A 14,579-nucleotide genomic window follows, 5' to 3' on the forward strand; every position below is an offset into this window, starting at 1 on the left:
CGACTTGAGCAAAGATGCCTTGTGACTTGGCTCGACTTGAGCAAAGATGCCTTGTGACTTGGCTCGACTTGAGCAAGGATGACTTTGTAGCCATTTGTCGTTAAATAATTTTATTTGCTCTGAAGTAGACTTGTTGACAAGTCGTTAAATCTTTTCGAGTGCATGCTCAATTGCTGTCGCCTTGTTAAAGGCCGGACGTTGCAAACATGTGATGGGTAGCCTAACTGTGGGCGTGAACTGCCTTGACTTGTTTTATTTAATTGTGACTTAGTCTACACTATTAAAGCCATTGGACCCTTTCGGTACAGAAAAAAAAAAAAAGTTCACAGATTTACAAATAATTTACAGGGTTTACAGAAGGTAATGGTGAAAGACTTCTCTTGAAATATTAGTCCAAGCATGAAATGCTTTACTTTTTGAGAAAACGGTAAAAAAATATAAATTCTCGTTAACGAGAATTACGGATTTGTAATAAACACATGTCATGACACGGCGAAACGCGCGAAAACAGGAGTGGGTTTTCCCGTTATTTTCTCCCGACTCCGATGTCCGATTGAGCCTAAATTTCCACATGATTGTTATTTTATATATAACTTGTGATACACGAAGTGTGGGACTTGGACAATACTGTTTACCGGAAGTGTATAATGGCTTTAACTGTGGACGTGAACTGCCTTGTCCAGTTTGATTTAATTGTGACTTAACTTGACTTGAGCAAACTTGCGACTTGACTTGAGCAAAGATGACTTGTGACTTGACTTGACTTGAGCAAAGATGACTTGTGACTTGACTTGATTTGAGCAAAGATGACTTTACGACTTGAGCAAAGATGCCTTGTGACTTGGCTCGACTTGAGCAAAGATGCCTTGTGACTTGGCTCGACTTGAGCAAGGATGACTTGTGACTTGCCTTGACTTGAGCAAAGATGGCTTGCGACTTGGCTCGACTTGAGCAAGGATGACTTGTGACTCGCCCTGACTTGAGCAAAGATGGCTCGCGACTTGACTCGACTTGAGCAAAGATGACTTGTAACTTGGCTCGACTTGAGTAAAGATGACTTGTGACTTGACCTGATGAGCAATGATGAGCTTGACGTGCGCAAAAAATCTGAGACATGACTTTACTTGAGCAAAAGTGACATTCCATGTTAATGTTTTGATTTGTCCTCATTATGTTCGTTAGCTGCGCGCTTTCGGTCGTGATCGTCTGCATGCAACGTGAAGCTGATAGTATTTTATTTGTACGTGCATTGCGGGTACGTTTGTTTTTATACGGTAAAGCCCTTTTCACTCTACAGAGCCATTTCCCGTGCAATAAACTCCACGGGAAACTCCCGGGAGTTTTTAACCCCGACGCCATCCAAGCAACCGTTCTCACTATCCCAATTTGGTAACTCCCGGGAGTACTTTTTCTCAGGAATAATTATGCGCAGTCGTTTCACACTTACTTTTAACCCCCAGGAAATGTGGTAAAACATGCGGGCGTCTCAACACAGTGGACTCAAAAGTTGGGTTAAGTTAAACCCGCTTGTGTTCACACTAGCTTCTTTTTCACAGGAACAACGTGTTACCCCCGGGTTAACTCAGGGATTTAACCCTACCCCTGAGCAACCCCTGTTGATAAGTATAAAACATTGTGAGAAACGGCTCCCTCTAAAGTAACGTAGTTTTTGAGAAAGAAGTAATTTTCCACGAATTTGATTTCGAGACCTCAGATTTTAAATTTTAAGGTTTCGAAATCTAGCATCTGAAACATACAACTTCGTGTGACAAGGGTGTTTTTGCTGTCATATTTTATATCGCAACTTCAATCACCGGTTGAGCTCAAATTTTTCACAGGTTTGTTATTTTAATGCATATGTTGAGATATGTTGAGATACGACAAGTGAGAAGACTGGTCTTTGACAATTACCAAAGGATTCCGGTGTCTTTAAGGTGGAAAAAGGGGGGGGGAGGGAGAAGACAAAAAAGTGGCTATGAACTCAACGTACCAGCAGTTATGGCGTTGAGCACGCATCAGACCTTGGTTGCCCGCATTTTTCCCCCGAAACCATACTGTTACAAGTGGTGGGAAAAAGACAGGGTCCAATTTTATGGCTCTGCTTACCGTAAACAAAGAGTCGGAAGCAGATATATACGTCATGCGTATACTTCATGGGTTAGCGGGGTATTTGGCTTACTTTAAAGCCAATGGACACTTTCGGTAAACAGTATTGTCAAAGGCTCACACTTCGTGTATCACAACTTCTATATAAAATAACAAACCTGTGAAGATTTAGGCTCAATCGGTCATGAGTCAGGAGAAAATAACGGGAAACCACACCCTTGTTTCCGCACGTTTCGCTGTGTCATGACATGTGTTTAAAATAAATCCGTAATTCTCGATATCGAGAATTGATATTTTAATGTTTTCTCAAAAAGTAAAGCTTTTCATGGAATAATATTTCAAGAGAAGTCTTTCACCATTACCTTCTGTATTAACCCTGTAAGTTATTTGTAAATCTGTGAACCTTTTTTTCTGTACCGAAAGTGTCAATGGCTTTAGGTGTGACCCTGTACATTCTTTGAGTATTCTGGCAGGCACAATACTACAGAGGTCCTATGGGAAAGTTGACATTTTGTGTCATAATTTCCACATAAATCCAAGAATTATGAAAGTAAAAAGCTGGACAAGTTTTGAGATGTGCCCTCTTTCATCATATCAAAAGTTGATAAGAATTAGACAGTGCAATCTCCATAAAATATAAGATTTTATGATTTATTTCATTAGGCTGTGTACAAATCGTGCATGCATGAACTCCGGGCTCTTTTGTAAACATGTGACGTCACAGGTCACATCGTCTATACTCCACGTTGTACCCCTTCTATGATTACACATCCGTTTCTGATCAGCAGAGTGTGGGTTCGAGTCCCAGTCGTGAAACTTAACCATTGCTTCGTCTTTCGGATGGGACGTAAAGCCGTTGGCCCCGTGAGTTGTGTAAAGAACGTTAACAAAAAAGTGCACTTTTAGAAAAGAGAATGGGTTCATCACCCCGGTGTATCTTGCTGTGGCTGCTGAATGCGCCGTAGCACCTTGTAACCCTTATAAGGTGCTACATATAAATTGGGTCTCAGAATTCACAACTTGAATAACATATTTCCGTATATATATTGAGTAGGGTAAATGGCCTAGCTAGCTTTCGATCCAAACCGGACCTTCTTCACGGGCAAAAACAAGTACAAACAAATACATATCTATTTAAAGGGTATATGTACTTTTTGTACTAACAAAAAAACACAATGTCCACAGATTTAAATTAAACTTACACAGTTTGAAGATTATGATAGTAGAAAGCTTCCCTTGAAATTTTACTTACTTAGGTGCTGTAGTTTTTGAGAAATGAGTAAAAGTAATAATTTTCGTCTCAGTTTTAGCATGCAAAAACGTATTAACCAGTTATGCTATGGTTTTGGTATAATATCATAACTGGTTAAGGAGATTTTACATGCTAAAATCATTTTGGTCTCATGAGACCAAAATGATTTTGTGGTTTGTTTTACTCATTTTTCAAAAACTACACAACCTTAGTTAGTAATATTCGAAGGGAAGCTTTCCACTATCATCTTCTTCATCTCCAAACCCTGTAAGTTTAATGTAAATCTGTGGACATTTTGAAAAAGTACCCGAATCCTTTAAAGAAGAAGAACAAAAGAGGGAAAATGGATTAATGGAAGGATCAAGAAAAAAACTATTGAATTTGTTTTGTATAGCCAATCAAAGTTTCTGTGTCAGAAACAATTGAAAGGATGAACGGATGGACTACTGGGTTATAAAAATGTTAATTTGTTCGGAAACAATGCAGGGAAATAAGAAAAGATAAGAAAAGAGAGCAAACTGCATCATGATGCAAACTTCCGTATAAATATATACTAAACGCCTTGATTACCTTTATTGGTAGATGCTTAAGCTGTTATAAGACTTCGGTATTAAAGGCAGTTGACATTAATGGTACTCTCTAAGTGCAAAAGAGTGAAAAGGCACTCTTTTAAAAGCCATATGAAGACGACTCTTTTTCGAGTGTTCTTCCGCTCTTTTAGAATGCGGTATGGCATCTTTTGGGGTGATTTTTCACTCTGTCCTGGAGTAGGACCCCTTTAACAGAGTTAAATAATCACCACTGTTTTTAAAAAGCCATATGACGGACAACTCGAAATGTAAAGAGTGTGTTTTGTTGCTCTTAATTTAGTAAGTAAAAAAATACTTAAATGAATTATTAGCATAAACCTTGGTAGCGAGTAATGGGGAGAGATTGTTAGTAAAAAACATTGTGAGAAACGGATCCATATGAAGTGACGTATAGTTTTCGAGAAGGAAGTAATTTTACCACAAAACTTGATTTCGAGACCTCGGAATTAGATTTTGAGGTCTCGAAATCAAAGCACACAACTTCGTGTGACAAGGGTGTTTTTTCTTTGATAGTTATCTCGCAACTTCGGCCATCAATTGAACTCAAATTTTCACAGGTTTGTTATTTTGTGCCTGTGTTGAGATACACAATGTGAGAAGACTGGTCTTTGACAATTACCAGTAGTGTCCAGTGTCTTTAAGACTTCGATATTATCATAGTAATATCAAGAGTCTTGCGTAGAAATTTGTCGCTTGCCGTTCAAGCTGAGAATGGTGACCGTAAGCACAGAATTCGGCAGGGAGCCATGAAATTGGGCCATGACGACTTTCAGCAAAATCAAATAAAAAGCTGTCATTACAATAACAACCCCTGGATCATTTTTTTTTTAATGAGAAACAATGAATAAAATATCAACATGTTCGGGCAATAAAACATGAATAAGATCCGGCTATGAAATCAGATGCGGGTTATGGTTTATGTATTTTATTGTATATTATAAAATGCCCTTAAACAAAACAAAACAAAACAAAACAAAACAATAAATCAAACCACTTTCCACCACTTAGCTGCCTCTAAATTAAAAAAAAAAAAAAAAAAAAAAAAAAAAAAAAAAACACATAAGAACAAACCAAATACCAGGAAGTTACCAAGCAAACCCATACCCTCACCCTCGATACATCAAGCCTTTATAAAGTGCACCGTCCACGCTGACAAATCATACACCAACTTGACCAAAGTGGTTTTTGAAATCAGTTTTCGAGTTCTACCTTCGATTCAGAAGATTCCTATCCCATCATGATGAGTGGGTTCTTGAAGTTTGCCTTCGTGCTGGGCATGTGTGCCGTCGCTGTGACTGCCAAGTCCGTACAGGTTTGTCATTTTGTTTTCATTTTATTTAGGGCCTAATATTGTTTCAGACATGTGCCAAATTATTTGGCCCCTATTCTACTCGGTGTGAATATTCTTCCTTTGGTTTTTGAACTATTTGATTGTTGCATACGAATGTACACACAAACAAACTTACCTGTGACAGAAAATTTGCTAAATGATTAAGCCCTGAGACTCTTTGCTTTACCCCCCCCCCCTCCCCCATTTTGTCCTAAGGGCTGTGGGTTGGATTCACAAAGAGTTAAGACTTTCCTTATCTCGAGTTAGGACGAGTTACTCGTCCTAACCTAAGACTAGCCATACGTTTTAATATCTCTTTCTAACTCTTTGTTAAATCGACCCATGGACACAATTGGTAATTACTCAAAATAATTAACAATTTAAACACTGACTCGGTTAACGAACAATGGAGAGCTGTTGATAGTATAAAACATTATGAGAAACGGTTCCCTCTGAAGAATCATTTCCACTAAACCCAAAATGTTTGAATTTTATTTCGAGACCTCAGAATTAAATTTTGAAGCCCAGAAATCAAGCATCTGAAAGCACGTAACTTCGCGTGACAACGGTATTTTTTCTTCCATTATTATCTTGCATCTTCGACGACCAATAATTGAGTTCAAATGTTCACAGTTTTGTCATTTATGCATCTAATTATGTTGAGACTCACTAAGTGAGAAGACTGTTTACCAAAGGCGTCTTAAAGGAAACAAGTGTCACGTCTGGGGAATTGTTAATGATGAGGATGACTTTGACTGTTTGTAGATCAAAGACATCGGAAGGGTGGAGATGACTGCCGAGGAAAAGGAGTTCTTCTTGAAGATGGTGTCGGTTGCGAAGAAGGCCAGCATGTACGGTTTGAGCTCGGATGCTGCTTTGTGTAAGTGACGTCTTTGGTGTATATTTCTTTCTTTCTGTCTTTAAAGGCAGTGGACACTATTGGTAATTACTCAAAATAATTATTAGCATAAAACCTTACTTGGTGACGAGTAATGGGGAGAGGTTGATGGTATAAAACATTATGAGAAACGGCTCCGTCTGAAGTGCCGTAGTTTTCGAGAAAGAAGTAATTTTCCATGAATTTGATTTCGAGACCTCAGATTTAGAACTTGAGGTCTCGAAATCAACCATCTAAACGCACACAACTTCGCGTGACAAGGGTGTTTTTTCTTTCATTATTATCTCGCAACTTGGATGACCGATTGAGCTCAAATTTTCACAGGTTAGTTTTTGTATGCATATGTTGAGATACACCAACTGTGGAGTTTAGTCTTTGAGAATTACCAATAGTGTCCAATGCCTTTAAAGACCTACTTGAACGAAAAATGGCAAGTCGTGAGCTTTGCTGAATTTCATTTTGTTTCTCCATTGTTTGAAAAGTTGCTCTCTGTACCAGTTCAGTTTGGGTGTTTGATGGTTTTTAGTCCATTCTATGGTTGTTGTTTTTAACTTGCTGTCCCTTTCTCCTATTAATACGGTGTTTCATTGTTCTTCAATAATCTGGATTTGCTTGTGTTTAAAGGAACACGTTGCCTTGGATCGGACGAGTTGGTCAAAACGGAAGCGTTTGTAACCGTTTTTTATAAAATGCATATGGTTGGAAAGATGTTTTAAAAGTAGAATACAATGATCCAAATTGCAAATTGCGTGGTTTTCCTTCTACTGTGCGAACTAACATGGTCGGCCATTTATGGGAGTCAAAATTTTGACCCCCATAAATGGCCGACGTATTAGTCGACGAGGTAAAAGGAAAACCACGCAATTTCGAGGCAAATTTGTGTAGATCATTGTATTCTACTTTTATAACATCTTTCTACCCATATGCATTTTATAAAAAACGGTTACAAACGCTTTTCAAAGACCAACTCGACCGATCCAAGGCAACGTGTTCCTTTAAATGTTTTCTTTTGGGTGATTTTGAAATGTTTCAGTGCAATCTCCTTTTTGAATTGTATAACAATTTTGTATCTTTGGCAACATCGCAAAGTAACTCATTTTTTTTTTTACCGTAAAGCATGTAATGATCTCCGAAGTTTCCAGAAAAACTGGAATCGAAGTATAAAGACAACTGCATAATTCTGTAGTTCATAATCTACTTTAATTAACTACTGTTTTGTATTTTTTTTTACTGTCGTGTTGATGTTTGTTCTCAATTTTAATTGTTGTTTTAAATTGTGATTAGTTTATTATGTTTAGCCAATCAAGTCCCAAATTGAAAATTTGTCCTATACCTAAATTATTTATTTTTGGTTTATTCACTGCATTTGTCTTTTGATGTTTGTACTCAATTCGAACTGTTGTTTTAACTTGTAAAGAGTTAATTTTGTTTAGACAATCAAGTCCCAATTAAACAGTCTCTCTGTTCCTATTTACTTATTTATTTCGTTTAGGAACGTTGCAGAATTGCTAAGAAGCAACAATCTAATAATGATGATAGACCTAATATTTGAAAATATCCTGTGAAATATATATCCGTCTGAAATGTCATAATTATGAGAAATAAATAATCTAATCTCGCGTTTGGATTTTATCTCTCAGTGAGCTTGTGATTTGTTGTTTTTGCGTCAATCGTTTTTTTTTTTACTATATTTTTCTAATGACCCAGATGGCCGATCGATCGCAAACTTCTACAGGTTTGCCAGTTTAAGTACTCGACCGATCCAAGACATTTAAAGGAACATTACAGAATTGGTTTTGCTGACAAAACACTTGCTATTGTAACGCTTTATGTAATCCACCAAATCATATATAAATATTTTGAAATCGATCGGCCATCTGGGTCCCGAGAAAATAGTGAAAAGCCGATTCCTATTTTTGCATGACGACGATGCAAAAAGAAAAATGAATACAACGCTCGCTGAGCGATAGACTCGAAAACACGAAATAAGATTAGTTATTTCTCAACAGATATGACATTTAAGACAATAATATTTCATGGGATGTTTTTCTACTATAATCATCATTAGACCATGTAAGTTTTTATGTTAATCTGTGATCTTCACGATTTGTGTTTCTTACCAATTCTGTAACGTGGAAGTGTCGTGGACGAACGGTTTTAAAAGAGCACCGAATGCAAACTCTTGTGTTTCTGATCAGCAGAGTGTGGGTGCGAATCCCCAGCCGTGACACATTGCTTCGTCCTTCGGATGGGACGTTAAGCCGTTGGTCCCATGTGTTATGTCACGAATGTAAAATTACCCAGTGCACTTATCGAAAAGAGAAGGAGTTCGCCCGGTGTTCCTTGTCCGATCGGCACCAATTGCGCCACAGCACCTTGTAAAAGTATTACATGGCGCTATCAGAGTTAGGTCTCATAATTCAAACGTAGTCCCACATCTTGCAGGAAATACTGATCAGCGCCAGCCGTCGATTTCACAAAGAGTTAGGACTCGTCTTATCTCGAGTTAGGACGAGTAACTCGTCCTAACTTAGGATTAATCTTAAGGTCTGCATGTTACAGTGCAGGGTTGGAACTCGTCTTAAGTCCTAAGATTAGTCTTAAGTTATGAAGAGTTTTGTGAAATCGACGGCAGGAGCGTCACTGAGTGACGTACATGTGCGCTATATAAGAAGCCACAACTATGATTAGTACTAATTAGTATTATTGTTCCTTTAATATTTATTTGTGTCTATTCTGCAAATCCAGATAAGCCAGCAGTCTCTGCCGACGGACAGTGTTCAGTGACGGGAGATGTCGGGACCTGCACAGGATCCATTTCCGTTCCAATAGACCTAGGGTTTTGGTCAAAGACTTTCGATGTCAACGGTAATAGTCTGCTGATTTCTTTTAATTGTATTTATTAGTAATTGTACATGCCCCTTAATATGGTTTGTTATGCAGTGCAGCACTCAGATCGATGCCATTGAGATAGAGTGAATGAAAAAAAAACTTGATTCAAATTATACTGATTGATTATAGGCATGCGGATACTATTGGTAATGACTCACAATACTTTTTAGCAGCAAAACTAACTTGGTAACGAGCAGTGAACAGCTGTTGATAGTACAAAACATTGTGAGAAACGGCTCCCTCTGAAGTAACGTAGTTTTCAGATAGAGGTAATTGCCATTCAAATAATAAAGACTTCAGCTGAAGCATGATCAGGAAGGAAGAACAAGTCTGAAACAATGGTTGCGTTCGTTTAGCTTCCCTGAGTCGACCCCGGTGTGTGGCGAGTTTGTTTCCCAGGACGAGTGTGTGCAGATAATTACCCACGTTCATCCTGGTAACAAAAAAACGCCACGCACCGGGGTCGACCCAGGGGAGCTAAACGAACGCACCCAAAGATGCGTTCTAAAGACACTATAGTTGTATCACGGAACCAAACCCCGTCAATGATTCTCAAGTCTGCAAGTCGCACCTTTTTTCATGATTGCTCTCCAGACCATGGAATGCTCCCAAAAACTTCACCAGAGTCTGACTTGATATGCAAATTCAAGAAGTTTGTCAGCAATTAGTTATACCCAAATCTAATTACTGCGCTCAATGATACATTGGCGCTCCATATCACGCCATGTGTGCTAAGTTGACCATTGGGTATTATCGAAATGCTGGGAGTCAGTGAAGGAGGGGCGCGTTTTTGTGGCTGAGATGCAGAAGAATAACCGCGATCTAAGACTTGAATCAAGTCTATAGAGGGGAGGGTGACAAACACCAACACCGTTTAATTTTTGTATTTTCAGTAAAGTATTATACACAAAATGAATGTTTATGAGTGCAATGGTGCGAATACGTTCATGGGTTGAAAGATGGAATATTTCAATTCAACTAGGCGGAGCCGAGTTGAATGGAATATTCAAGCTTTCAACGAATGAACATATTTGCACCATTGCACGAATGAAAAACATTCGTTATTTGTTTTAAATAACATCAAAGTAGATCTTTGTCATTTTGATTGGAAGATTCTACAAATTTTAATTGTGAAATTACACCCGTTTCTCTTTAGGTCGGCCTGTTGGATTCAACAGTCACAATGCGCGTTCTGTACAGCTATTTTGAGACACGCAGAAGCCGAGTGGTAGTAATTTTTTTTTGCTGCCTTGCAGTAACACTACTGCGTTACCAAAGACACGCGCACGCCACGCACGCAGTGATGTTTTTATTCAGCTTTTTCGGATGGAACGAAAAAGCATGGTGAGTGATTCAGCGTGCAGTGGTACTTTATTTGCTATCACGTGATGGACATTCCTCCAATCAAATGGCAAGGATCTGCTTGGATGTTAAATAAAATTTGCTAATAATATTATCTTTTTTTTTCAGCTGAGCTGATTGTGGACTACCTCCCAGAGAACTACGGCGTTCATATCACCCTGAAAGTCAACGGGGACACCATCGTCGATCAGGAGGTGTCGGGTAAGCCAAGAATCTTGTCTTGTTTGCCCCATTATTGACCCTTAATAAAAAAAAAAATCAAATCTGGCATCTATCCTTCTATCCTACACAAACACGCCTCGAAATTGTACGATTTTCCTTTTACCTCATCAACTAACACGGTCGGCCGGTTGGACTCGCATCAAATGGCCGACTGTGTTAGTTCGCAAAGTAAAAGGAAAACCACGCAATTTCGAGGCGTGTTTGTGGGGATAGTTATCTATTACAACACCTTCCTACCCATAATAACGCATTTTATAACAAACGGTTGCAAACGCTTTTTATAGACCAACTCGTCCGACCCAAGACAACGTGTCCCTTTAATACATCGTGCTCTGTAATGTGCGCATACCCAGACCTACGTAAACAATTGAATTTCACCCTCCAGCTTTCTAAAGTCCCCCATTGAGTTTACACGTTATTTTCCTTTCCAATGAGACTTTTTGGGACACTAGGTGGCAGCAGACTTACCATTATTCTCGGTAATATGCGCATGCTCAAAACTGCGTATGTGACCTTGCGCTCGATTAGCTTACACGTGATACTCGTGTCTCTCCCGATGTCAGTCACCACATGAGTGCGTTTTGACGACCCCAACCAGAAACATTGGTCATCGGCATAGATATGGTCATCGGTTGAGCGTTTTCGCGTCTCGGTTGAGACGCGGTGACGATGCTGTTCAGCAGACCAACCGGTAACCGACTTGTTGACTCGGTTGGGATTTGGTTGGGGTCGAAACTGCACTCCAGACCTAGCCTGACCTATGACGTCACACTTCGAGGCTCGTGAGAGTGGCCTCTAGCCTATAGGTCAATCCTCGTCCATCTTCACCTTTCACCTACATTCATGCAGACGACTGTCAGTGCAGCTGTCAAACGTCACACCTCCGACCAATAAAAACACAGACACAGGGTGCGTTCGTTTAGCTTCCCTGGGTCGACCCAGGTCTGCCCCGGTACGTTCGAATAGCTTTGACGGGGCTCACCCGGGTCAGCCCCCACGCCCTGCTTGTGGAGTGGGTCACTTGGGGGTGACCTGAGATACATACCGTCACCACGAGAGGGCGAGTGTGATCGTTCGATTAGCTTTTGTCAGGGGCTCACCTGAGTGAGCACTGCGGGGTCGACCCAGGGAAGCTTAACGAACGCACCCAGTGAATGCTTACGTGACTGCACGTTCGTCCAATTAATTGTGTCACACAAAATTGCTGGTTTTGAAAAGCAAGTATCAGTCTTGGGACCAGTGTACCACAGACCCAGCTCAGGAGCGTAGTACACTATCCAATATGGAGCACTTACGTATTGGGCCAAGACTACCACATACCCAGCTCACGAGCGGGGTCTCTGTGGCTATCACGAGTGTAAACCCCGGTATACTGGGGGAAGCTAATCGCACGCGTTATAGGGAATTCACCCAGTGTTTTAAATTAATTTTGTTTCCCTTTTTGTTTTACTCTACTAGCTGTGAATCCGCCATATATATGCCTCGGTGTTGCGAGGTTCCTGACCGTATGTCTGAAAATTTCAGACATCAACATAAGTGGTAGCAACTTTCACGCATGCTTCGGTATTGTAGGCAGGGTCGCGTTTATCGACGTTGCGAACTTGAACCTTGGATGCGTCGACATCTAAACATAATAAAAACAATTATTATACTAATAATAACATTAATAAAAATAATAATAATAACCAGTGTTTTTCCCTCACGACGGATGACGTTTTAATTATCACTAGCTATCGAAAGAATACGTACAGGCCTATATTACACTCTGAAAACAGATTGTCAACATATTTGTATAAGCGTAAAAGCAGTGAACACTGTTGGCAATTACTCAAAATAATTGTTAGCATAAAAACTTACTTGGTTACGAGCAATGGAGAGCAGCTGTTGGTCATGGTATAAAACAATTGTGAGAACCGGCTCCCTCTGAAGTCACGTAGTTTTTGAGAAAGAGGTTGAATTGATTCGAATTCGAGATCTCGGCTGAGGTCTCAAATTCAGGCATTTGAAAGCACACAACCTTTGCGACAATATTGTGCTTTTTTCTTTCTTCGTCTTCTCACAACTTGAAGGACCAATTGAGCTTAAATTTTCAAAGGTTTGTTATTAATTTAGAGAATACTGGTCTTCGACAATTACTAACAAGGTGTCCTTTGCTGAAGTTTTGTACCCATTGGTTTATATTCTTGTATGTGTTTGTACAAACCATTTTGGGCAGGTGTCAAAATCATGATAAACACGTTCATTTAAAAAGTTAGTACGACATTATGTGTTTAAACTCTTTAAAATGAGTGTAATGTTATGTGCACCATCTTACAGTTTAAATTGATACAAATATAAAGTACTAAGCATAACACCCCCACACCCGTGAACAATCCACCAAAACCGCGGATCTTGATCTAGTGATAATTAACTCTAAACGTGTATACTTTGGACAAGATATTGCTTACAATTATTATTGTATCTCGATTAAGTAATTAAATTAAGCAATGGTGGTGACCATTATGGGTTCTTTAATTTCTCTTCCACGAATAAATATTACAATTATTTTAAAAATATCTAAACCCTCCTCTGCACACAGTAGTGGAATTGAGCCACAAGCACACAGACTTGACCAGCCTGAAATCCAGGTCCCTTTAAGTCATAAATTCGGGTCAGTTTTACCCGTAGTTTGTATCAAAGTGACCCAGAAATGGGTCAAACTGACCCAGAATCTGAGGAAAAATCCTCTGTCAGTTCTGATCTAGGCCCACTTTCATAAAGCCTTTCATAAAGCCTGCATTTTGCTTGTTGACTGACATTCAGCTGTTTGCTTGTCATGAAAATCACGTGGAAATTTGGTTGGTAATCCTGGGACCTGAAAAAAGAGTATAGTGATTCATCAGACAAGTATCATGTGTTTTAAATCGATTATTCTTCGCATTCGGTTGATTTGATTATAACAATAATCATAACTAAAAGACGCTTACCTAGTTATAATTGTAGAACACTCGAGCTAAGCGGTTTAAAAAGACAAATCCTCCGCATGCTTATAGTAATTTTGTCTTCCACAGCTTCTAAACTGTTTTGTTCAAGATTTAAGTAGTGCCTAACTTTACAAGGTTCAAAAGATTTCACAACTTTGATTTTTTTCTTTAAAAAAAGTGATACTGAAGGATAAACCAAAGTGGACTGAATCTTTTTAAAACTTTGTAGAGTTTTCTTATGTGTACTTTACATCGTCTCAGTAACAAAGTAGCCTAAATAAAAATGAGCAATGAAAAAAAAAACGCTTTAATTTGTTGTTATTACTGTCTTTCTGGTGTGAGGAAGCAAAACTTTCGGTCCCAATTTTTAGGTCAGATTATTTAAGTTTCAAAAAGTCGCATCCCCTTAAAGGCAGTGGACACTATTGTAATTACTCAAAATAGTTATTAGCATAAAACCTTACTTGGTGACGAGTAATGGGGAGAGGTTGATAGTATTAAGTATTGTGAGAAACGGCTCCCTCTAAAGTAACGTAGTTTTTGAGAAAGAAGTAATTTCTCACTAGTTATTTGAATTGAATTCGAGACCTCGTCTGAGGTCTCGAATTCAAGCATCTGAAAGCACTCATCTTGTGCGACAAGGTTTTTTCTTTTTCCATTATTACTCATTTGCAATTCCGACGATCAAAACATGTTCACAGGTTTATGACTTTATGCATACTGTTTGAGATACACTATGTGAGGAGATTGGTCTTTGCCAATAACCTAAGGTGTCCAGTGCCTTTAAAAACATAAACACAGTATGCTTCTGTAAAATTTAAGTCGTTTATTATTACAGACTACCTATAAAGCCTGCCCAAGTGCTTATAAATGTTTTATATGCTGCTAGAGTATCAATTTATCCTTCAACAGTAGATACGTGCCTTCGTATTGCATTAGTAGCCTAGCGACGGCCTTTACTAAT

General features: G+C 39.0%; 1 protein-coding gene across 1 annotated transcript; it reads left to right on the forward strand.

Moving 5' to 3' along the window:
- The first annotated feature begins 5,099 nt into the window (after nucleotides 1–5,099).
- LOC139953909 (uncharacterized) lies at nucleotides 5,100–13,902 on the forward strand. Its single transcript, XM_071953513.1, has 5 exons — nucleotides 5,100–5,260; nucleotides 6,044–6,158; nucleotides 8,925–9,044; nucleotides 10,539–10,631; nucleotides 12,111–13,902. Exons 1-5 carry the CDS (start codon nucleotides 5,186–5,188, stop codon nucleotides 12,278–12,280), a joined length of 573 nt encoding a protein of 190 aa, XP_071809614.1. The 5' UTR covers nucleotides 5,100–5,185; the 3' UTR covers nucleotides 12,281–13,902.
- Nucleotides 13,903–14,579: the final 677 nt, after the last annotated feature.

Source organism: Asterias amurensis, chromosome 22 (assembly GCF_032118995.1).
Source record: "Asterias amurensis chromosome 22, ASM3211899v1".
NCBI lineage: Eukaryota > Metazoa > Echinodermata > Asteroidea > Forcipulatida > Asteriidae > Asterias > Asterias amurensis.

Coding starts and splice junctions, on each gene's coding strand:
- LOC139953909 (XM_071953513.1), top strand. CDS start 5,186: ATGATGAGTGGGTTCTTGAAGTTTGCCTTCGTGCTGGGCATGTGTGCC. Junction 5,261..6,043: donor TGACTGCCAAGTCCGTACAG/GTTTGTCATTTT, acceptor GACTGTTTGTAG/ATCAAAGACATCGGAAGGGT. Junction 10,632..12,110: donor CGTCGATCAGGAGGTGTCGG/GTAAGCCAAGAA, acceptor TTACTCTACTAG/CTGTGAATCCGCCATATATA.